Here is a 25840-nt window from a genome sequence, read left to right as displayed (position 1 = left end):
AAGCACTCAAATATATGCAGGATAGATCACACGGGTGACTTTTGGGGGCAGGGGCTACAGCTCTGCCCAGTGTAGTACACAAAGTCTGGGAGACCAAACACAGATCTCTTCAGCTCCAGTCTCTCCCTGATGTAAAATTACAATCCCTAGGAGGGAAGAATAATCATCTGAAAGTCCTAAAGCTGCAAAGTAAAGGAAAACAAAATTATGCGTTTAGTGAATAACACAAAATATGAGAAAATAACGTAAGAGATGGGCGTGATGGAAATACCTTTCCTGGGGCTAAGTGGGTATTGATGTATTTCCAACCCATAAACAGATTTGTGCATGTTCCTGGCTGAAAAGGAGCAGGGTGGAGTTCTAGGTTGTGTTATTACGTCTCTTTACACGTTCTTCTTTCTTGCTTCACAAGCAAAGACAGCAGCAGACGTGAGCAGTGTGTTCTTTTCCATCTGATCTGGGATTAGTGACAGACATGTCAAGATTTCTCCATACTTCTGACTATTTGATGACAGGGAAAAAAGGTGGCTCATTATCACTCATCCTTTTCACTCCTTGGCTGTGGAAGTGTTATTAAGGGGAGCAAATCCAGGAAAAAATCATTGGAAATTGGGTTTGGGAAGTAATTTAATGGAAAGGGGGGAAAATGAAGAGAGAAGGAATGAGTTGCAGGGAACCAACCTAGACTGTAAATTCAAACGCAAGTGTAATTCTACATTAGTTCCTTCTTGAAGGCCTGTCTTCATTCTCTTTGCTCCTTGGAAGCAAAAGGGAGATCCATGCATTGGTGGCTAAGTTTCAGCCAACCTTTGAGAACGCAATATTTTCTTGCAGGATGTCCAACCAGTGATTTATTACCTCAATCACAGTGTATAATTCCTTCCAGGAATCCCTGCTTCTGACACAGCCCACGGGGGAGGTTATGTGAAGAATATACAGAATACACAGGGAAGAGACAGAAGGGCAGGTAGATCTCTAACAACAATTTGTTAACAGGTCAATTTAATCAATGGAACGGGGCTCTGGAGGAATGCAACAGTTTGAGTGCAATGCAATCCTGCATCCCGCTGAAGTACTCTGCAACCTATGCAGGAGAGGATGCCGCAAGAACGTGCCATCCAGATTGTTGCCCACTGAAAAGCACAGGTGAATAAATACAAGTGCCTTTTCTCAGACCGACAGAGGGGAGAGCTGGGCCTCCAGGGACAGCCATTATCTCTCACAGCCTCCTTTGCATCCTTCCCCAAGGTACCCGCTGGTGAAGCTCATTACCACCGCCGGCTTTTCGCTTAGGGAGAATGTGAATATTAGAGCACCGCGTTGGATTTTAGAGGGAAATTCTTCACTGTCTTCCTGATAGAGCAGCTTTTTGGAGCAGCGCCAAGGGCTTTGATCCTAAAACACTTACCTGCAAGCACTAGAGCAGTCCCATTGACTTAAATGGAACTAATCAAGCGCTTAAATTCAAGTGTTTGCAGATTAAGACCCGTGTTTGTATTTTCAGATCTTATCTACAGAAGAAATTGCACCCATTTACCCAAGTGCTTTTATAAACACGCCTTAATTTAAATGAACGCGGCGTTACTTGCGGATGGGCCCGAACGGCCACGCCGGCCCCGAAGCGGCTCCAGCCGCAGCCCGTCCCCATACCCCGCCCCGCGGCAGCTTCCTCTCCTCCTCCCCGTCGTCCCCGGCCGTCCTGGCGGAGGTGGGGGCCCTATTGGCGCCGCTGGGGCTGCTCGGGGAAGGTGCGTCTTTGCTCCCCTCCTTGTCTTCCTCCTCTCCGCAGGGAGCCGAGCGGGGCGGGGCGGGAGGCCGAGAGAGCCGTAGGGAAGCGCAGGCCTGGGCTCCTGATCCTGGCTGGGGGCAAGGAGAGCCGGCGGGCGGCCATGGCGGGGCCTCGGCTGAGCGCCCGCTCGCTCTATCTGCGGCTCCACCGAAATGGCGGCCTGTCTTCCGCCCTCTGTCAGAGCCCTCGGCCCGGCCCCTCCTGCCCTTCCTCCTCTGGAGGACAGATGGCTGCGTGCTGGTAGCTCTGCGGGCCGCCCCGCACAGCCAGAAGTAATACGTTCCTCCTACTTCCTTCCTCTTAGAGGAAATTAAAACGTATGTCGGTGCCCAGTTGTAGTTGGCCATAGCCACGTGCCTCAGGGCTTTGTGGTCAGTGTGAGGTGAGGAATGGCTGCTCAGGGCTCTCCTAGAAACAGCTGGGCTGAGGAGGATGTTGCACTGAAAAATATCACCGGATACAAAACTCAAAGATATCAGATGGATAAATCACATAGTCAGGTGTGCTTTATGGCACATCATGGTGAAGAAATCCAAGCGTGGAAAATGGTCTAGTGCTTCTGAGTAGGAAGTTGTAGTAACTAGTACCAGTTAGGTTTGTTTTGGCAGGACTTCATTCTTCAAAGACTGCTTTTTCCAAGTTGACGCGAAAGGGGAAAGTATGTAAGAGATTGAGTTTTATATACATGTATAAAATTATATACATATTTCATAGAACTACTAAATATATGAAAGAAAAATGAGGTTAAAAAAAACCAAAACAACAACACACACAAAAAACCCCAATGAGTTCTGTGAGCCCAAATGGATTTTGCTAAGAAAGTGTTAGATGTGCAGTAGCCCTTCAATGTGGTGGCTGCATCCGGCAGGTTACAAGTCTGCTCTTGAGTCCTACTGAAGAGAAGGTTCAAAATACACATGGTTGGATTTATGTCTAATTGATGACGGCTTTCCACTGCCTTCAAGCTGCAGCACTTTGGGACCTGACTTTTCCAGGTGCTGGAAGTGTACCCAAAAGGCTGCTCAGGAAGGGCTGTGCACGTTCACCAGCTGGAATCCTGAGTTTGTGGGTTTTAGTTTTAATGTATATATATATTTATCTGTCTGGTTTTCATTCTGTTCAAAATTAGATTAATTTTTACTGTTTCTGGAAACTGTTCCACATCTGGTTGCCTTTTTGTATTGAAGCGTGGTAAGAGTGTATTAATCTGTTGATGAGAGGGGAGTGCGTGGGTGTTTTCTCTTAGAGAGCAATGCTTGCTATGACTGGAGAACAGATTCCCTGTGTGGGAATGAAAGGACTGTTTACATCTCTGTCTTTGTTTATAATGTACCTTTCTTTGCTTGAGACAGTAGGGTTTAAGCCAGGATGAGGGAGGTTAGCCTTGTTTTTTCTTTGGTTACTTTTATGCAAGGACAAAGGCTTTTGTTAAAAGCCATTCTCATGCTTATCTTCTGTCACTCCTTAGAACACCTTCCAGTCTGGTCTGATGTTCCTTCTGTTAGATGATTATTATTTTGAATAAGTTCTACAATGCATCTTTCCCCAAAGAAACATTGTAAAGCCTACTGTATCTGTGAGAGGTCATAAGGCTTGTTTCCTTGTAAACTTTGACTCCTCTCCTCAGACGCATCTGCTCTATCTTAAATAGCATGTATGAGTTGTGCTTTACAGTCAGTGTTGCTTTACTCAGCTTCAGACTTTAAGATGAAGTCTGTGCAGATAAACTTGGATCAGAGCCGCTGCAGCTTTACAGTTTCATACTAAGCCTTTGTCTTACTCAATCTTGTTTCTTGGTGTTTAAAATACATATAATTCTTTTGAACAGCAGAACAATAAGATACTAAATCAGATACAAACAGATTGCAAATCTGGGCTGAGGAAGAGCAACCTGGCATTGACCTCTTTTGGGAGACATCTGTCAGTAAAAGCTCATATAAATTCTTCCTAGTTTTACTACATGGTTTTGCGAATGCCTGCATGTCTTTAACACCGACTCGGGAAAGGAAGCGACTTACGCAGCCTCTTATTGTTGATACGATTGCAGAAACTCATAACACTCATGGGATTCATTTATCTATTCCTGCTATAGCGCATAAACTTTCTTGTTTTAAGATTGAAAACTTTGTCTTGTCATTTCTTCCTTCCTTTCCAGTTGTGGGAGGATGAAAATGAAGGATGGCAGTACATCTAAGAGATAGCAGCTGCAGGGGTGAAGTATTTTTCTTAAAAAAGAACTTTGAGTGTAGAAATGTACGAAACGATTACAATCTTGAAGTTTTGCAGTTCTTTCTGTTCTGTCTGGACAGGAAATATTATCTGTCAAAAACTGCATTGTGGTAATCTTTCACGTTTTTGTTACCAGATGTCTACAATAATCACAAGGTACTGAAATGAATGTAAGTTCTTTCTTCATTTGACCCCTCAGTTACTTACATTTTTCACTCTGATGGCAATAGTGAATTTTGGGCTCTGCTTTGTAATCTCCTAAATGCCAATTACTTAGTTAAGTCAAAAGCTCTGGCAGAATCTGCGGACAATGTTCCACTCTTTTCTTGTTTAAACTTTACAATAGAAGACAGAACTGTATGTCAGCTTAACAAAAACGTTAACCTCATTAGCCTGTAGTTTTAAAAATGATATTGTGGTCCTACAAGAGGCCATTGAGACTGATAGCTGTTTGGTTTTCTCTATTTTAAACAGAGAGCATTGAGACACTCAGCTCATTTGGATTTATTTCTGTCCAGATATGAAGAATAGTAATAATAGTAAGAATAGGAAAGTTCTCCTGGAGTCTTTTAAGTCTAGTTAGCATAGAATCATAGAATTACCCAGGTTGGAAAAGACCTTGAAGATCATCAAGTCCAACCACAGCCTAACCGGAACCCTAACTCTAAAAACCCTACAGTAAATCATATCCCTGAGTACCACATCCAAACGGCTCTTAAACACATCCAGGGATGGCGATTCAACCACCTCCCTGGGGAGCCTATTCCAGTACCTAACTACCCTTTCTGTAAAGAAGTTCTTCCTGTATTAAGAATTTTCTTCATAGCAGTTATGAGGGAGAGAAGTGAAGATTCCTTTGGTTTTGTTGCTTCCAAATTGGGATTCAGTTGAAATATTCAGGGAACAGGTATTTGGATCAAAAAGTATCTCTTAGAAGCTGTTTCTCTGTAACACCCGTTGCAATGAGAGGTGTGGGAAAAGATCTGCAATCATAAAACCCGACTGTAAAAGAAAAGATTCTAGTCAGATTTATCTTAATTCTTAACCTGCCTAGATGAATTGTAAATTGAGGTGCTGTATGTTACAGTGAGAGGAGGCTAATCTCAGGTAATGTGTCATAGCCATTGATTACATCGAAGGAAATAACGAACAACGAAGCAGAATTACATTAAATTTGCTCCGCTGACCATCCTGCCTTCAGTAGAACTATGGCGTTTGCCGCTGGTTCAGGATACTGCTGGTTTAGGATTTGCCAAACCTGTTTTGCGACCCCACTGATTTAGCTTTTGCGTGAATGGCAGTTGTTACCATTGTGAAGCCCATTTTAGCATCAGTTTAGCAAGAAAACAGTTCTGGATTTTAGTCAGTTTGATTTTTCTTTTTATTTCTTCTTTTTGCAGTTGCCGGTTGTGGCGTCTGATCTTTTACTCACATGTAGCAGTAGTACATTTCCTGCTAGAACACTGTGGATGAAAGGGAATGAGATCACTCCTCCCCTAATTTTTCTAGCTTTCATCCATTACTTGTATATTGATATCCCGTGCCTTTAATTTCTGTATTACTTTTTTTTTGTTGTTTTTTTGGAGGAGGCACTTGACTAAATTTACATAAGACAAGTGAGTTGAAAGTAATTTGGTGTTTCAAGTAGCCCCACAAAAGGCGCTTACGTAATATTGTGAGTGTGCCAATAGACATTTGAGAAAAGAGTGTGCTGTTTTTGAGGCTTTAAAATGAGATCTGAGGCTGTAGACTCAGCTGTTGAAAACTAAAGCATAAATCTGATTCATCTGAAATGGTTTTCCGTTCTACTCTCCGCAGGTTTTGGGGTTAGCTTTTCCGATCTTGTCGATTCTTATTGTGCTGAATGATCGGGCTCACCTCCTAGGACTCTCTAGTTGTGCTCTCCCATACAAAACATGATTGTCCTTCCTTGGCTGGCTGCAAAAACTCTTCTTGGAATTATAGCCTGTTGAAATCCTTCATTGCTTTGGAAGCAAACAAAAATTAAATAACTAATTTGTTTCAGGTTGATCATATATTGCATTGGGCAGTGAATATTTTCTGTTGTGACAACCAGCTAAGTTGTCATAATAACACCAGAAAAGCGTATCACTAACTGCAGGTGATGTATTCAGCACTGCCAAGAATTATAGAGAGCAGACAGTTTCTACCTTCTTGATGCAATGTGAGATACCCTACAAGGAGAAGTCAGCTTGATTTTAATTACTAGTTGAGTTTGGTTATCTTTAAATAGTTGTTAGGTAAAGAGTTATAGGGGGTGTTAAGAAGTAAAAAAAAAAAAAAAAAGAAAAAAGTGTCTGTAGAAGAGGCTGGAAAAGTTCTGTGCATCCGCTCTGAGTTACTGCCTTGTCAAATCCAGCTGCAGTTGCTGCAGAGGTTACCACCTAAGCCACCCATCCATCCTTTTGCCCAAGGCTTTTCAGTAGCAGAGGTGATGGAAGGAGCAGTTTTCAGGGTGCTTTTTAGGATGTCTGCACTGCCACAGTCCAACCTTGCTTTAAGAAGGACACGTTCATTTTCTCCTTGACAATAACCTGCTGGTACTAATGCTTGTGATTATTTTCTGGAAACAAGAATGAATGTATTTTTCACTGGATTGGTTCCCAGAACCAGTGTGCTGCCTGACCACATGGGGCAATGTTCTGGTGTGAGTGAAAGGCAGCTGGGAGGGCAGAGCCACTGTAGCTGTGACTTACATGGACTTAAGCCATGACTGGACCAAACTTTTGTTGCATAGCCCATCAGCTGTTAGCATACACCGGTACTTATTTGAATACTCATTACTGCCAACCCAAGATCTCTGATTCATGTTTTGTTTTGGAGTTACCCATTATGACCAAAGAGAAACCTGACAGAAGGGTAGTAATGAACATAAATCACTCCATGGCCACTCTTCAAGGAATAATCAAATGAGGACAGATGTGCTTGTTTCCAGCATGTCGTGCTGCCTGAAGTAGCAAATACATCATACATTAAAGCTTTATCTGGAGTACGTTCCAGCCATAACTATTATAAAGACCCAACATAGCCAAGCCCAACTTATATGGCATGAGTGGATCTTAGAGAGTTGTTGGGTAGTTGCCTCACTTTGGACTGCTGTAGAACCACAGGGCACCTCTGAATTCCTCTAGCAAATCTGGTGACTGATCTAGAAGAAGTTTTTGGCTCAGAATCTTGCTTTTGAGTAAAGATAATCCTTTTGACACAACAGCAGTAAGTTCATAAGTGAGCAAGACTTCATGCTTTCTGTAGAATGGGAACTTTGGCACAGCTGGAAATTCTGATGTATTTTTTTCTTCCACATCATGTTCTCCTGTCTAATGTTATTTGTACTTTAACAGTCTGTGAAAATTGCATTATGGTTTAAGCTTTTAAGCTTTTAAGGTTTAAGCTGAAAAATGTTAATGTGTGCTTTAAGCTTTATTTGAAGAGATATCTGTTACCAATGGTGATATATCCCGTGTTTCTTTGATCCAAATCATATGGCAAATTTTATTTAAAGTAGGAGGATAAAAAACAAACATACAAAGTGAAGCCTGTTTTGGTGACCCTGATGTTAAGTCAGAAGATGAACTCAACAGCTAAACTCCATTTGGGCTGTGTACATGTGTCTGTGAAGCATATCTGGATTCTATATGCTCGTTTGTTTTTCTGAAACCAGAGCCATTTTCTGGGATTATGGCGCAGCCCTCACAGCAGTCTTAGCACTGAGTTATACCCCGCACTCTTGTCAGACCCACCACCAATGCTTTTGCAGGTCTCAAGTGTTTACCAAAGTCAGAGCAGTTATTCAGAGGAGAGAAATAATAAATAGGCATTTCACTTTCTAACTTTTTTCTTTTTCCTTTCACTTGCTGCTTTATCTCCTTTGGCGTTTCCTTGTTACGGTAGTGCTGGAAGATGTGGGAAATTCTCTATTGCTTCTTTTCTCAACAGCATGTTGGTTTTAGAATTAAATGTATTTAGATGTCTGTTTTCTGAAAATCTAGAACATGCAGCCTGGTTAGCAGCGTGTAAACAGAAGCGGGAGCATGGGAAAGTTCCTTTGAAGAATGTTACATGAAAGTAACTATTGTGAGCTTATCGCTATGTGAACTCTCTGTAAAAAGAAATAGATGCAGAGAGGATAAATAGTAATAATAACTAGAGTAGGCATCTTGTACAACCTTCCAAAATGAACTAAATAAAGCATGCTATCTAATATCTTCTCTCCCAGCAGAGGAGTGGCATAGAAAGGATGAAAGTCAGCTAATGCTGGCCTTTTTCTTGGGAAACCTAAACTACAATATGTGTAACTGATTCTTAAGTGATACTTCACGTATCCTCCAGTATCAGTTTCATTTCAAGTGGCGCTTACATTTCAGTTCATGAAGGGGCAGACCATCATCTGGATTTGCTAAAGGAGCACCAGTGTTAGACTCCTTATTCATGATATGTGTAAAGCCCCTGGATTTTATTAGTATGTGCAGAGGCATGTGGGTGGTTTTGAAGATCGCCAATGTCTAAAAATACATAATATCACAGAATCATAATCATAGAACCTCAGCCTGAGATGAAAGAAAGCTGTTTTGTTTCCTGCTGTACTTCTTTGGCCTTATTTAATTTCTAAGTATTATTGGGCAGGTGCAGTATTAAAGTCATGTCAGTGCAAAGACAGAGAGATGTCTTCACGTAATATTTACAGAAAGAGTGTTGATCACATTCTGCCTTGAATAGTATTGCAGATGCTACAAAGCTTGTGCCAGATGCTGTAAAATGTGTGCCAGAAAATGTCACATACATATACATAGTCAGCTCCAGTTTGCCAAAATCAGTATTCTCCCTTGACATGATGCTGAAGTACAGTATCAGCTTTTGTATAGTCACGTTCAAGACTATGTCAAGTATCCGAGTCAGACAGAGTACCACAGATAGTTGGACAGCTAGAACAAAGCACCTCTGAGTATTATAGAGAAGGAATCTCCATTCCTTTCTCTAATATCAGGAGATTCAAACAATAACTGTATTGAAAAAAGGCAGTTTCACGGTTCAGTAAACCACTTTTCTTCTCACAAATATTTCTTGCTGTTTTGGAAAGCTGTTTCCAGTGTAGCTCATAAATAAGTTTTAGCACTGGTGCATTTGTCATTTATTGTGAAGCTGCTGTTGATATTTGTGCAAATATGTTCTGTGGTGCCTCTGCACATGCATCTGTGCAAGCCTGAGACGTTTAATTGTGCTTGCAGAGTTACTCGTATGAACAACATTATCTAAAATATATTACAATATGGTAATTATGTCATTTTTGGTCTTTTTCTAAGAACTTGATGAAAATTTTGAAAGAAATCAAACCAGCAAACAATTATTTCCTGCAACTGATGGCTTCAGGTCTCTTTGAAAATGTTGTTCAAAGGCGATGCCTACTGATACTGAACCTGAGAACTATACTCTATGCAAAATCTACCTTTAACTTGAGGGATGATTAGTCATGTAAGCATCTTAATAAAAAGCAGATGTAGTTTATGGTAAGTGATACTGTTAGTCCAGTGCTACTATACTCAAATACTTTAATTTGAGCACATGAATAGTACTTCTGTGTACTGAGAAGTAAACACAGCCCTCCAAAAGATGCTTTAGACAATCTTAACTCCATTTTGAACATCTGTTCAGATTTATGCTGTTACTTCTGGCTGTTTTATATAGAAGTTCCTTCTGTTTTCAGTCTTTTGCTTAGAATGTTAATTCATCGAAAGGTATTGAGGTATTAAGAAGCTGGTGCTCATTCAGATGTCAGTTGTTTGGCTCTCAGTCCTGTGCTCCTCTTTCCCACAATAAAAACAGAGGAACTGTGACATACTGTAGCTATAAGTTAACAAGATGTTTGTTTGAGAACTACATATTCCAAATTAACTTCTTCATTTTGCATTGATATACTTTGATGTGAGAATTTTATGCATCTCGCCTTCCCAGTGTGTATTTTCCCATCTTAAAATGTAAAATTTTGGATGCTTTAGTAATGTTTTCTAACCTGTCACAGCTCAGTAGCTGTTTCCTCACATCACCTCCATGAGGAATCCTTGGAGTCACTGCATAAGAATTCTGGATAGAAACAAGCCAGCTGTGTTAGTGTGAACAAAGTAAATGGAGACACACTTTGCGAAATACTTATTACCAGCAGACTGGATACTTTTAATTGTTTACTTTATAAAGTTTTCACTATGCTCAATCAAAAGTCTTAAAACGCATCTTTAAAAAAATCAGTTTGGGATGTAGAATTGCTTGACTCAGAAAACCGGGAATTGCCACTCACTTGTGTCAGCATTTGTCACTGTTCTCTCTCTGTATAACTGGTGTGAGTATTACGCAGTGTATTCTTTTTTCCTTGTTTTGACTTTCATTTCCAGTTGACTCTTTGTAATACGAGCATATGCCTCACTGCAGAAAGCTTTTGACGGCTCCTCTTGGTGGTATCAGCAAAGAGAGATTGAATGGCCTTGCTAATTGAAATGTATTTTGTGGTGTTACTGAGTTTGGAGATGTCACTTTTGGGTTCCTCCTCTTTCAATTACTCATCCATTTTGTCTGTTTGTAGTTGTCAGGTTTTAATGGCAAGCTTACCTCCGAGTATCTGCAGTGCCTGGCACTGTGGACTGAATCCAAATTGGGCTGGCTGACTGCCTCTTAAAAAGAACAAAAAACATTTATAGCAATAGATTTCTCCTATAGTAACTAACTGATTTATGTTTCTTTCTTTTCCTGTAGTAGCTCAGGCTCTTTAGGTGTATTTATCTTGTTCTTCTTGATTCTTTCATTTAAACATTTTAACCCCCTTTCTTTTATTTTGTTCTTACTAGATTGCATTGCAGGCTACTCTGGCATGGTGGCCCCAGCTGTACTTTGCCACTGAGCAATAGCAGTTTACTTCTGACGCTGATATGTTGAAATACAATATGATATTTGAGTGTCAGTATTATGTCCGAGTGAACATGATAAAATCATCAACAACGTACTTTACAGCATGTCCCATTGAAATTAATACCTTTTCCCACTCTTAATATGAATAAATAAATGTATGCATCGTGAAGATAATTTTTCTGACTTAATTGGGAATTGTTAGTATATCTAAATAATAGGATTGGAGGTGGATGGAGTAAAGCAGCTGAAGTGGTTGAATGCATTTGAAAATGTTTGCATTTCTTCTTTAAAACATTTAATAACATGTATTACTGATTGACTTAAAATGATAAGTTTTATTCGGATGCTCACTGGTGACAGGATGAGGGGAAATGGCCTCAGGTTGCACCAGGGTAAGTTTAGGTTGGATATCTGGAAAAACTTCTTCCCAGAAAGTGTTGTTAAGTACTGGCATAGGCTTCCCAGGGAGGTGGTTGAACTTCCCATTGAGACATGAAACCAGTATCACTACCTGGTTGGACATTATAAACTGCTAGGCTGTAGTTGCCTTTTCAAGGATTTCATGATGTATCTTAGGTTGTAGTAAATGACAATAGTTCTTCTGAAGCCAGTAAGGGTAGAACAGCTCAGGATTTGATGTTTACTCTGGAGTGTTAGACTTTGTGATCAAATATGATAAGATTTGGAATTGTATGCAAAGTCTTGTATCCATATTGTGTAACACTCTTCCTTTCCTTAGCTTTAGACATAAAAAGCTAATTTTAAGGACTTTGTAACACAAATGATAATTTTGACTGTATGTTCCCAAAGCCAGGAATTTTTAACTGATTTGGAACAAAATGTACTCTCAGATGAGGATTCTTAACAACTCTGGAAGAGCCGTCTGAGAAATGTCTGCTTTCTTGCTTTACTCTTCAAGATTATAAAGAAGTGTCTTTGTTTTCTTTCTCCCTTATCTTTCTAAGTGATGGAAGAGTTCTGTGACTTTATTTTTAGGCAGAAATCTCCTCTTCACTTTGCAAGTCCACCTAACCTTCCAGCCATTCTACTCCACAGCTGTCACAACAAACTTTCTCTCAGATGCTATTAACTGTATCAGACAGCACTGTGCACCATGTGAGTTTGTTACCCTGGGGCTTTTCAGTCTATTCTAATGTTATCAAAATCACTGTGTGATTTCAAGGTTTCCTACATTCCTTGGAGGAAAATCAAATGGTGTGTGGTTAGGAAACCGATAGGTACCTTATAGATTTAGCAGACAGTTAGAAATTAAGTGGTTAATATCCTTAATTCACTGTTTTCTCTTTCCCCCATTTCCCATAACCACGACTCTTGTGAAGTCTTTGCATCCATTTGTCGTATTTTCAACTGGGATTTGGGGGGAAACTTTGCCCCACTGAAGCAGAAGCATTGCTTTCCTTCTTGTTTCTCTTATTTCCGTTCCCTCTGCCCCTCTTTCAGTTATCTGATTGCTAGAGATAGAATTCTCAGCAGATGCATTCTTTTTTTTTTTCTATTATCTTTTCTGCCACAATTTTCCATCTGTTACATTTAAGTAATTTGTATGATAATGATTGTAATGATTGTACCAAAGGTTAGCTGTTTACAGAAGAGGTGGGCTAAGGCTGTTCTTTAAAATGGTGCCAGAAAAGATGAAGATCCCAATGATCTTGCCCTTTTACTTCAAAGAGAATAGTTAACTGTGGACAAATGGATCAGACAGTAGGTTCAAGCATCTTTAAAGTGGCTTCTTAGCTGCTATTAAATGCATTTATTACACTGTCTGCACATCGAAGGTAACATGCTGTATATTTTATCCCTTATAGTACTCATGGGAGCTGGAAAATACTTTTTCCTGCCTTTTATTTCTCTTTTACATCTCTAACTTTTCTCCCCTTTTACGGGTCCATTTCATATTCTGAATAACAGATTTAGGCTAGAGGAGATATCCACCAAGTAGTCCAAACCCACCATCAGAGACTCTGATATGTGAGTGGCTTCTGGTTCTCCTCAGAATGTCAGGAGGAGCAGTGGTGCTTCCCACTTTTTGCTTAATGTGCCAGCATTCAGAAGCCCATTTTGAGAAGTGAAAGGTGGGAGTTGGAGGTTTTACATGTTCTTGAAAGCTGCACTTTTTAGAATGCCCTAAACATGAGGCTGCAGGCCTGGCTGCAATGGGACCCTTGTGGAGAAATAAACTAGAGGAAGCTTAACTGTAATGCTCTATTGAGCATCCTTGCCTGCTGGAAGAGCAAGGGGAATCCCAGGTTATTAGCCCTAAAAGATGCTTATTTTGCACTAGGGACCCACAAAATTAGTTGCATTAATAGGACTTGGAGAAAGGATGGCACTTCCTGAAAGTAAGTGTGTTTTCTTCCTATCTGATTTTGCTCTGAAGTTTTACTGAAGACATTCAATGAATAATTAAATGCATTGAAGATTTGTGCATATCCTATTATTATTATTCTTTAATCTGGCAGGCATAGTGACACTCATTTGCTAAATCCAGCTTGTGAAATGTGCAAGAACCAGTACTCTCTGACTCATTGGGGTGACAAACTTGATGTTGCAGACTGTGACAACAGATGTGCTCTTTTCTCTGAATTAGCAGCAGGGTGGCTCCTGTACTGCAGTCCAAGAGAGTATGACATTACTTTACCCAGCAAGAAGTTATTTATTTCTGAATGCTTCTAGTTGTTGACTGGATTATGCTGGACTATTTGAGGAAGGTGAGATGCATTATGGTTCCATCCTTGTGCTTTTGTTCAAGATTTGAAATTGGTAACATGCTCTACCATCAGGCAATGGCAGGTAGTGAAACACTGCTGGCTGCATCCTCAAAAGCTGTGGACACATCTGTTCTCAGTGTTCAGTGGGAAATTCAGGGAAGAAGTGTGGCTCTGCAATGCAGATCCTCCGGGGCAGTCATTGGAGCAAGGATGCTGCTGGTTTTGGATGAGACTAGAAAGAGCAAAGGAAACATTTCTTAGTTAAAGAGAATGTGATAACTGTGGTTTCATTTCTCCACTGAAAAAAATAATAATGCTGGGGAAGTTGGTAGCTGGGGGCTCTTTGAGGTCTTAAATGGTAATTAAAAATGCTTCCTGTGTTTTCCTTTCAACAACTTAAGTATATCAGCATAGTCTAGTAGATTTTCAAGCCCTTAAACAAACAAAAGCCCAAATTTTAAGTTTTTAAACTAACTCTACAAAATTGTCTTACTCCATTTGGCAAGAATTTGTTTTCTGTCAGAAGTTAGATTGTCTTCCCTGGTCCCTTGTGAATGATGAGCCTGGCAAAAACCAGGGGACAAGCAGAGCTGTCCTTAGAAAATAGCTGATGTCTCTAGCAGAGGATGTCTGTGAGCATGTAATTAACTGGTCCAAAGGGAAGAAGCGTGGGGAAAGTACAGAGCTTAGCAGTAAAAATACACCGATGTTCTCTGTGTACTATAACCACAAATAAACAGTAGCTCAGACTCTAACAGGCTTTTTACAGTTCTCTGTCAGTGTCCTGAGATAACCCCAGAATCTTCTGCTCCAGCTTGTGTCAGACCTTTGCCTCATGTCTTACAGCATGAGAGGAGATCTTTGTAGTGGATTTATTCTACACAGATGAAGTCACAGGTGATTTCTGTTGTTCTTTTGGGTAGATGGCACGTCACTCTCAGGAATATTTTCCTTCCACGGTCTCAAGTTTAGGAGCCATTTGTGTAGTTCAAGAGAACAGTTTAATATTCATGTATTGCTCAAACTGCTATTGAACTTGCTCTCTTATAGGCTCGCTTGCTCTCTTATAAGCTCACAAAGATTTCTAGGTGGATATTTAGATACACTGAAGCTAATAGAGGACAGGGGAGGAAATGAGACGAGACATATATTAGATGTGATGTCAGAATTCACTGTGTGTTCAGGTGTCTTCATTGTTTCAAAGGCTTCTTTTTATTTTTAGCAAATGCTGGAAAATGATCCAGAGTGAACATGGTGAGAAAATGAGTTCGGCTATTCATGTTTCACTGTAACAAGTGTAGATGGGAAAGTAATTTCTCTGTTTAGGTCATTCAGAGTGGGGATGGTGGAAGGCTTCAGTACAGTTGTCATGTGTTGTTATCCATGTTGTTCAACTAATTACTCATTTGTTGTTTGTAGAGAAATTGTTTCCAAGTAAAACGTCTTTGTAGAATAAAGGTTAATGTTAGGCTCTAGCACCTCTTGCACTGCTCCTCTCTGCAGTGTGGTTGTGGGAAGTCACTCCTTAACTGATAAACCTGTTAATAAAATGTTTGGTTTCTCTGGTAATCATGCGTTTGTGCAGTGAAGAAGTTAATAATTTCCTTATGGGCTCATTGGCCCTAAATTTCTCTGATGTATTTCTAGCATGAGAGAAAGTGCTTTCCTGGTTATGAAGATAGAGATTAAGAAGCAATTTTATTCATGAATGGTTTAAGAAATATTTTTGTCCAGATGTTTTGTTTGGAGACATTGAATTCAGCACTTCTGGCAAATCCTGCTTCTAGCAGAAAGGAGCTACAGAGCTCTTATTGGATGAGAGCAGCTCAGGGTTTTTATTCAGTGAAGGATACAATGGTTTAAAGAGATGCTGCATTCCACAGGCATTTCTGAAGACCACAACAAAAGTTGTGTCCAGTTGTCTAAGTATCTTTTTCATTTGTTTTCAATAATTGTGTCCACAAGTTGATTTTGCTTTCCTGACAGTTCTGATCAAAGCATTTTCATGATGAACTGATTACTTTTCATTTTGGTTTGTCTGCCAATCCAAATAACAAGGGACACTATTGCTGATAACTGTATAATCTTTAAATATTCTTTTTCTCTCTTCCAACAGGACATCTGCGGAGAAGAAAAGAGAGAAAGAATGAAGTACCTGTTGTTAATATTTTTCATGAACTTATTGCCACAATGTGCTGGCAAGTCTTTGAGCAGAGATGGCAGTTACCCAAAAACATTTGAAGGCATCAGAAATGAGATAGCTGGCTATAATGATATTGCTAAAGCTATTATTGATCTTGCTGTTTATGGAAAAGCTCAGAACAGATCTTATGAAAGATTAGCTGTTTTTGCTGATACCATAGGACCTAGACTAAGTGGTTCCAAAAATCTAGATGCAGCCATCAAGTATATGTACAGTGCCCTGCAGAAAGATGGGCTGGAGAATGTGCACCTAGAACCTGTGAAAGTACCTCACTGGGAAAGAGGAGAAGAGTTTGCCATGATGCTGGAACCAAGGAATCACAGTATTGCTATTTTGGGACTTGGGAGCAGTGTTGCAACTCCTCCAGAAGGTAATTCTTTTAACACCAAACTGTATCATACCTCTAAAAGTACTTTCTCTCAATGGACAAACTAAAGTTTGATTCCCGCTTGCATGGTTCTGCAAGACAAAATGCTAATTCATCAAGTACTTCTACGCCTGACATGGTTGTGGTGCAGTTTGATTAGGTTCAGTTTGGTTGAATGGAGCTGTAAAATTCCACTTGAATCCTGACCCTCATTTAAATCCATACCCTTTTCTTTAACATGAAAACTTGTTTGCAAACATCCTGCTCCTCTGCTGAGGTTCCTCATTGCTTCTTCCGTTCTGCATAAATAACAATAGACTTACTCCTAGGTGGCTTCAAATGCTATCATGTTCCTTTATAAGGAAAGAAATTTAGGACATAAAATGTGACATTATACTCATAATTTTCTTACAAATTGTACATTTGATACACTGATGATTGAAGATTGTTTTCAGAGCTGGTTTCTACTGGTAGAAATACAGCATCGTCTTTCTTCCTCACCTTTTTTCTTACCTTCGAGATCAGCCATATTTCTGAAGAGATGTAGATATTGGTGTGAGAAAGCTGGATGATAATCAGTTCTCTTCCAAAGAGCAGACAGGGGGGTTGTGGAGTCTCCTTCTCTGGAGATATTCAAGACCCACCTGGACACCTACCTGTGCAACCTGGTGTAGGGAACCTGCTTTGGCAGGGGGGTTGGACTCCATTATCTCTGGAGGTCCCTTCCAACCCCTTTGATTCTGTGATTCTGTGACAACTTCTTACGTGTGGTGGAATTCTCTTGAGGAAATGACTTGTTTTTCACTTAAAACCTACCCTACTGTTCGTGGTTCTTGAGATTTTTTCTGCCCTCCTCTTGCTGTGTGTGAGCTGTGGTAGGTTGCCATGCCCGAAAGCTCACCAGCCCCCCCTGTAACCCCTGAGGGCCGAGTGCCCTCAAACTGACAGTAGGCCCTAAAGCGCATCTCATCTTGATCATGCCATGAAAATCATATATTTAAGCTTTTTAACACCGCTGCTTCATTGCTTCTGAGGAATTTATTCCCAGATCCTTCTGCTTCAACCAGTGATTGTCACTCTGCTCTCTTCTTGAGAAACAGGGATAGAAGACTGCCATACAGTGCATTTAAAATATTTGAACCATTTCCCTCAGTCAGGGAATATCTGATTTCTCTTGTTTTAGCCAAGAAGCTGTGGGAACGTGAGTCATCTTGTAATCAAAATAATGCAACTTGATACAAGATGTTTAATGCTGATTCTGCTGGCATAGCTTTGCTGTTTCTGCGCAGAGTGAGGTCGTGCAGATCAGCCATGCTTGGTTGTGCCAGGAGGACACTGAGTATTAGCTGTAAGATGGCTGCTCTTTGGTCTGGCCATTAGTGCCTGTACTCTGGGAACTGTACAGGTGATCCCAAAGGTGTTAGGTGTTAGCTTAAGGGTTGTTGTGTGTTTAAATCACCATATTCACATGGGGATATGTTTCAGATATCTCAGTGCTCAAAATGATGTCTGTGAAGCCTTGACAGAGCCCTTCCTTGGCACTGCTGATCCCTGCTGACACCAGAGGACAGCACTGCTGAACTTTGTCCTTCAGAGTCAGTGTGAAGGCAGGAGGAGATGACTCCCTGCCCTGTGGTAGGCTCAAGGGACTGTTTCTTGCTTTTACATCCTCTCAGCCATATTCTGTATTCCCCCTATTTTTTTATGTGCCACCAGTCATGAGAGCTGATGAGCTAAGAAAGTAGGAAGCACTGGCAGAAGTTTTAAAAGCTGCTTCTCTTCATGTGTATTGAGTGTTTCATACTGGACTCCATCATTCCTGAGTGCCCCTCCGGCTGTTTTTGGAGCTCTGCTCCCAGAGCTAGCTGTCTGAAGGGCTCTTTATTGAAATGGCAGTACCGTAACAGTGGTTAGAAGCCTGGCTTCCCATGTTGGAAAGAGAGGATTCATTTTCCCTTCTGTCTCTGGAAATTCAAACTTATCTTTCCTAAGAGTAACCAAATAGCCAGAGCACATGCTAAGTTTGCTCACTTTCCATTTCAGTGTATGCTGCAAATGTATGGAAAAAAAAAGGCACAACACTTGGAGAAAGAATCAGGAAGCCCTCAGTAGCAGTAGTATTTTAGCCTTGGACATTGAGCCAGCGTTGGCTCCTGGATAAAAGGGGTGTTTCACTTCCTGCTGGTGTTCTATCTAACCCACACCTTTGGGACTGAAAAGCATATGGGACATGGACAGAACTTTGCCCATTTCTTGGATTTGCTTGGATTTACCCACTTTGGCCCAAGTATGAGTTTGACACAGAGCTGCTTGTCTAACTAGAGGCTAAGACAGATGTGATGTGCAAGATGCTTCTTGGGACCTTGCGATCTCATGGATAAAATCCATGTTTCTCTGTCTTTTTCAGGACTATGGGCAAGATGTCAAATTCCCAGATTCAGTCTGATTTACTCAACAAAAAGGGCAGGGCAGGAAAGATTATAATTTTTATTTAAGAGGAAAAAAAAGCTCTATTCCCTTTTAATGTATCCCAAGATTTGAAGATGTTGGGTCAAAGAGAAAGTTTTTTCTTCCTTTGACCTTGTTACAGTGAGGGAGGTACTTTCATGCTTGTCATAGTGTTAGGGAGAAAAGAAACATGAAATGCAGAGTGACCTGGATTTGTAGAAGTCAGCAAGGACTGAAAGTGGTTACCACCTCAAGGAAATGTATTCCTAGGTTACAGACAGGATTAAATGTTAGAAAGTGCTCAGTTTAGGAGGCTGAGAAACTAGAGGTTTACCATATTTAGTCAATGTCCTTGTCTCATTTCCAGTGTTTCAGCACTGGCAAAACATACAGATATATATATAGAGGTTGTGTTGATTTCTGGTAGTGCTGATTATATCCCCAAAATTTTGAGCAAAACAAATATAATTGTTGCTTTGAGTATCCTGTAATTGAGGAAAAATAGTAGTTTAGCAGATGTTTGACCATAAAGTATCAAAGAAATCATATTTTTTTTTTCATGTGTTTTAAAATGCACTTTATTTTTCCTGATGCTTGTCTGACCCTGAGATTTTAAAGAACTACTGACAAGGAGAATAATGTGTCCTGCCCTAAATGCCTCTCCTAGAAAGGAGCATCCTCTGGTTTCTCTGTACTGTTTGTAGCAGTGAAACTGAAATTAGGTGAATGTAAAAATGATACCTTGGCAGACTTTTTCCTAGTTTGTTTGTTAAGAGTTATGGGATTTTTTTGTTTAACTATCAACAACATTTGGTCCAGTCTTGCTCTTACAGAAGGTAGTGGGAGTTTTGCCATTTACATAATAAGAATTTAATTCCAGGCTGTTGTTTATAAAATAGGGATGATAATGTGTCATGAAGCTGTTAAGAGCATATAGTTGCCATAGGCTCAGTCTTTTTAAGCCAGGGATGCTGCTGAAAGCTGTGATCTGGCCTCAGTCTTGTCTGAGGTAGCTTCCCCCAGTGCTCTGAATCCTCTTGTTTCAGTTCTCAGTGGTGAAATGTATTAGGAAATTGAACAAAGCTCTACTTCCATCTTCAGTGGATCCCCATTTTTCAGTGCGTGGGGTGCAATTGATTCATGTTTTGAGACCAAGAGACTAAGTCTTGGATGCCTGGATTGCTTTTTTTTATTTATTACTTAGAGCAACACTGTGATAATAACACTGCTGTTATTCTTGGAATGTAGAAACTCCATTAAGGACTTCTGGTGCTGTGCTGTTCAGCAGCCTGGCATCTGGAACTGAAGTTGGGCTGGTGGCATTTTGAAGATTTAGAGAGTGGGAGTAGCTCTGTGGTTTGGGGTGAGCATGCTGTCTGGGAAGGACGTGAGTTCCAGTCTGTGCTTTAATGGATATGCATGTGAACTAGGGGAAATGGTTTTAAGTTGAAGGAGGGAAGATTTAGGTTGGATGTTAGGGGAAAGTTCTTTACTAGAAGGGTGGTTAGGTCCTGGAACAGGCTGCCCAGTGAGGTTGTGGATGCCCCATCCTTGGAGGTGTTCAAGACCAGGTTGGACGGGGCCATGGGCAACCTGATCTAGTAAATGTGTATGTTTGGTGGCCCTGCTAGGCAGGGGGGTTGGAACTACATGATCCTTGAGGTCCCTTCCAACCCGGGTAATTCTGTGATTCTGTGATTCTGTGATTCTGTGAACTGTACAGACTAGTAGCAGCAGAAAAATCAATCTTCAGATCATGACTCTTTATGGTGTCATTGTACTTAAGGTGCTTTCTGGGCAGCTGGAAAGCCCAGGCTGAGTCTCTTACCTCATACTAGTGATGTATTCTGAATGCATGGGAAATGTGTGTACAGAAGGGTGCTACAACTTCACTCCCAGGGAATGGCCTGCAGTGACTGGCATCTGTCTGTCTCATAAGGGAAGGGTTGCTCTCAGTGCTCCTTCCTTACTTGGAGTAGGGCATGTTCAGCAGCTGTTTTTTCTGGGTCCTGCATGACTCCATGCAGGCTGTTTAGCAAGCCCATGTCCTTTTCAGGGCTGTCCTGGGAACACCAGCTGCTGCAGTGCTGCTCTAACAGTACCTCGTGCTGTCCCACTTCACTGTCTTCAAGGGCATCGTGCTGGGTGTCAAGCATGGCCCTCTTGTAACAGGATTTACTGCTGCACAGTAAGCTTAATATTATTGAAACCACACTGCTGTGGTAAGATCCAGTACTTGCTGGAAATTGTAAGTCATATTTGTTGAAAATGTAAGTGCTATATAATGTTTATTTTTCTCTGTGTCTACCTAGAGAACTGAGTAATGTATTTAGTCTCTGTGCTGTGCAACAGAACTGAAGAGCCTCATCCTTTTGGATAACTCTCCCATGTAATTTTAGTTTTGTGAAGTAATTCTGTTTTCTGTTCCACAGAGTAGGTGAGATCACATTTTCCAAAAGCATATTCATATTTTGCAGAATAATATTACTTGATAATACCCCTCCTCTTCATTTCACAGTTTGCCTTAAATTATTTGGTCTTTTCTTCATATTACAATTGTTTTCAACACGTTGATATGTGTTGATGGAGTAAGAACGTTGCTTGGTGTAAAGAGTATTTTAAGTTTTCAGTCAGAGCTAATGGCTTTTGAGGGAGGAAAAAAATGTGATGATGTGAATCTTTCATTTGCTTTAGTCAGACACCAAACCTTAGTTTGATGAGTAGACCCAGAATTTGGGTTTGTTTTTCTGAATATTTTGTTGAATTTTATGGAACCTTTGGGGCAAGCTGAACTGCTTCCTGGAGAAAGCTCAAAAGCAACATGCTTATAAAAATATGTAAAAATGTGATGGATGCTAGCTCTTATTCATAGCTTACAATTATAGAATTGCATATACGAGTTAATTCTTCATTGAAAGCTGTTCCATTGGAAAGCATTTGGCACAGGCCCCCTTGCTGAGTGACAACTTTGTGTAATCCTTTGCTTCACACAGGAATGCAAGAAAGTCTTCTCCTAGGCATTTAATATGACGAGGTTAAGTACGCTGTACATGGAGTGCCACTGAGAAATAGTTTTACTTTTGTTTACTTTAGAAATTACACCAAAGCAGAGGTTTTTGCTTTGCTTCTTCTGTGTTCTGGCAAATGCACACAAAGGAGAGAGTCGGTTCTTTCTTCTAGTAAAGCACAAAACAAACCAGTCTGGAGCAGGGTCCTTTTGTGGTTGGTTTGGCATAAACAGGAAGAAAAAAGACCTCAGACCTTAAGATAAAGGTCAAACATTGAAGAAGTAAGACATAGTTGAGGGGGAAAATGTTTTCTGGGCTGATTTTAGAGGTTGCTAAGCCTTGATAGTATATCTTGGCGAGTCCCTTACCCAATTTATTTTTCAACACTAAATTTGCCGTTTCACTCTTCTACTGAAAAAACTTCTTCTGTTTCAACAATTTCCCCCCCAACTCCAGAAGTATAACTCAATCAGCCAGTCACAAAAACTTGAGACTTCTAATAGGTAAAATCAACCTGGATTTCAACATACCTTGATGGAGCAGATTTCTGGTTCCTTCATCAGCTTTGTGAGTGGGATGAGGTGCAAATGGAGAAATCTGAGGAAGAGTGGCGGTGGAAAAGAAACAAAGGCATCAGCAGCATCACTGTCTTCAGGGGGGATTCACATGCTGTGATGTGCTGCTGCTCCTATTCTTTCTTTGTCTACTTCCTACCATGAAGAAGCATCCTGTTATCCTGGTTGAGGTGTCCTAATGGTTTTGGTGGCAGTGGAGGCAGTGGTTCCTCCTGCTGCCGTGGCTTCAGAGTTTGGGACGTGTTTCAGATGCATTCTTGTCCAGGTTAAACATCTCGACCTTTATCAGAGAAACTGGCAGTATTTAGTGTTTTTGTGTTGGGATTTTAGGCAGTATTTGTTTACTTATTCTCAGTGCATAACACGCAGGGATGTTTAGTGGAGATTTGATTGGTGTCTTATCCAAATTTGTTGTGTCTAGACCTGGGAATAATGTATTTTAATTGTTTTAAGCAAAAATTGCCCTGTCCATCAGGGTATTTACTTGGCAATGGAAGTACCAGCAATATTGATCAGCAGCATCACGGTTCCACTGCGTGATATGTAAGAGAATTTGGAATTCTTATTCACATACAGTGTGAATTAATGAAGTATAGAAGTATGTATGGATCAGTGGCTCATTTGCTGTTATTAAAAAATATGTTGAATGATAACTGCAATTATATTTGTAACTAGATTCCCGGAGGACTGTTTCTTTTCATGTAGATGACAAAAATGAAACCAGGGGAAGAAAAAAGACAGTAATGTAGGCCTTAATTGAGTAATCAGCAGTTTACTATCCAGGAAGATTAAACAGTATGCAAATAATACTTCTTTCTGACTTCTCTAAATTCTTCTATTTTAATACAGCATCCCATAGTAACTAACTGGGTCAAATTTGTATGCAGTTAAGAACTGTAGGATAGTAATAAATAAAAACAGAGACTGGATTCTCAAATCTGAGAAATTCATGATGCTCGATACATTAAAATCTTGCCATGTCTTGCCCTGCCGTGGCCAAGAATGTCAGCAGTGTTCTGTGTGAGGTTTTCATTGAGTTGTTCCAATAGGAATTCATCAGTTTTTAAAACACAATTATAGGATGGATTTTATCTTTTTTCTTGCTCTTCTTTGAAACCTGTTACTAATATAGACAGGTGCATAACTCCAGGTACTAAAATTTCTTAACTTCTCGGTGCATTTAATCTTGAAGAGAATAAGTTGCTTCTTGGGAGATTCCCTTTGAACTAATCTAGTTCTAGCATCATTGCTGGCAGGTAAGCAGGTGCTGGGACAATGGCTGTCCTGATAGAACTATTCATGCCAAGAAGTCAGGCTTGTGACGTATGGCAGCAGCACAGATAGCTGACTTATGGGTGCTTTTTTAGAATACGTATCATTGGACTTTCTGCAGCTAATCAAGAGTAACTGTAATCCATCTCACCTACCTTCTGCCTGGGAAGAATTTCAGACCTTGCTAATACATGCAGCGCCATTTATTTCAATTGGCAGTAGGACCAACATTGTGGCTTAGCCAAGTGTTCAGATACAAACATACACTTCTGTGTACAGAAGACTGTAGTACTTCAGTTCATTGCTAGTTCCTGTCATTAACATTTTTCCTGTACCTCAGTTCTCAGAAATGGCATGGTGCAGTTTACTGGTTAATGTGAGAAATGAAAGGAAATCGGTAGCACTATGCAGATGCTTCTGCTCACTGGCCAACCCAACAAGTATTTCACACGGCAAGAACTAAGTAGGCTTCAGCTTCATGCCGTCAGCCAAATCTGTCATGTTCAGAGTTCTTTCTTCTAGGCTTCATGTGGTTTACTTACCTAATTCCCAAATGTCTTTCATCTCTTGGACCGTGCAGGTTATAATCCGTATTTTGCCTAAGTAAGCAGGCAGTTCAGCTCCCTCCTTAAATAGGTTTTCTGAACGTTCTGTTCACTAACACACTGACAAGCTCCGGATCAGGTGATGACAGTAGTGAGGAAGGGATAGAAGAGCATTAGGGATGGGGAGCCGAGCTGGAGCAGTAGGAGATGCAAGAAGAGTTTGATTGGTTTGGTTAAAGGCTTGGTGAGGTGAGACACTTCTCTTTTCTATAAGGAGCAATCCATTCTCCTTTAAGAAAAACTGTTGGGCCTTTTTTTTCCATTTCTGCCTTCACACTGGAAGTCTTGGGGGGCTTTATGTGTGTGCTCACATATGTATTTAAACTAAACATTGTTCTTGTGGCTTTAATAGATGAGAGTGAAATGGAATCAAATGGGGCTAAAATGCGAATGAGACATTGGATTAGTCAGAAGTTACACCAGTGAACTCTGTTTTGTCATGGAAGGTGCTGTAATAGATGCTTTATATATAACTTGCTGCCATTTAAGTTAAACTTGCAGAGAAAACCTTTGTTTTATTTTGTCAAAGGATGGCTTTATTTAGCTGCTTTGGGAACACTGAGAAACAGAGACCCTGGGCTGGAGGCTGCAGATCTAATCCTTGACTTTAACTCCCAAAAAGCACCCTACATGAACTCCGGGCCTGCTGGCAGGGCAGGGTGGTAAATGTGCTGGTTCCTGACACTTCTTAGATATTATAGATAGTTGCTGACTGCCTGTGGCATTCTCTAAAAACCACCCAGAGTGGATATTTGTTCATTAATGCAGCAAAGCAGTGCCAACACCACTTACATTCCTTGCTTCCCTTGCTGAACAGGCTGCAATGCAATGTCTGTCCTCCCAGTGCAATGCTGTGTGACCCAAGTGGAGCATTGGGATGAGCAACTCAGCTGCAGTGGGAGCTAGTATAAGACACAGATTGCAGCATCAGCCTACTGAGACCTTGAATTTTCTTGTGAGAAATGAGATTTTGCAGATAGCTGGCTCTATTTCCAGTGGCATGGTTCCATCTGCAGAATGATTCTGTCAGAGGGATGCTCCTTAGTAGGCATTGGGACCTCCAGTTCAGTAGACACAGCTGGAGTCTGTTAGCACTCTCGCCTACCTGCCAACAACGAAGTAGAATTTGAAGGTGATTCTCAGCTTTGGCTCTCAGTGCCTCTTCTTGTAAACCTAAGGATCCGAATAGTTACTTGGTTAAAATTTTTGCACATCTCACACTAGGTTAGTCCTGTAGCTAAAATCCACCGGCCTTTCCTGCAGCAGTTGGTGTCTTGTGCCCTCCTAGCAGTGTGCTCTTAAGAAACCAGATTTTTTGTGTGTAACAGTTTCTGTAGTTTGAAGTATGCTATAATTTCTTCTTAAAGAAGCCATGAGCCTGGATATAGATGCTATGAAAGGTGACCTTCCTGTATTTTTGTCACTCCTTTTCACATATCACAGTTTGAGGAGGAACATTTGCTTTTTCAAATCTGATAGTTTGACTTCTTCAGCAAATCCCTACTCCTTACCAGACCATTGTTTTAAGTTAAAGTTTTTCACTGATGGCTTTTAGGTTAAATGTGCAATGTTAACATTTCAGGCATCCATTCTATGTTTGGAAGAAAAGTCTTGTTTGTTTTTGTTTTTTAATTTATAGACATGCTGCAACATTTTCTTTTTTAAAGCCGTGAAGCTTTAATTTCATTTATGGATTTGAT

At 40.6% G+C, this 25840-nt stretch overlaps 1 protein-coding gene across 4 annotated transcripts in view; it reads left to right on the top strand.

Annotated features, from left to right (window-relative positions):
- Window positions 1-25840, top strand: part of CPQ (carboxypeptidase Q) — a 154203-nt gene that overhangs the window by 6089 nt on the left and 122274 nt on the right. For 2 of the 4 annotated variants that reach the window (XR_004306273.2, XM_015856153.3), the window contains exons 1-2: window positions 1684-1748; window positions 15779-16235. Coding sequence is in view for 3 of the 4 variants with exons in the window: in XM_015856153.3 (XP_015711639.2) it covers window positions 15809-16235 (427 nt within the window). In the remaining variant the exon portion in view is untranslated. Of the gene's footprint in view, window positions 1-1682; window positions 1749-15778; window positions 16236-25840 lie in introns of those variants that run through there. The other 2 variants (XM_085539399.1, XM_085539400.1) reach the window with 2 other exon arrangements.

The sequence above is a fragment of the Coturnix japonica genome, chromosome 2, assembly GCF_054131305.1.
Source record: "Coturnix japonica strain WE chromosome 2, WE-NBRP24, whole genome shotgun sequence".
NCBI lineage: Eukaryota > Metazoa > Chordata > Aves > Galliformes > Phasianidae > Coturnix > Coturnix japonica.
This window is presented reverse-complemented; position numbering and strand designations above follow the sequence as displayed.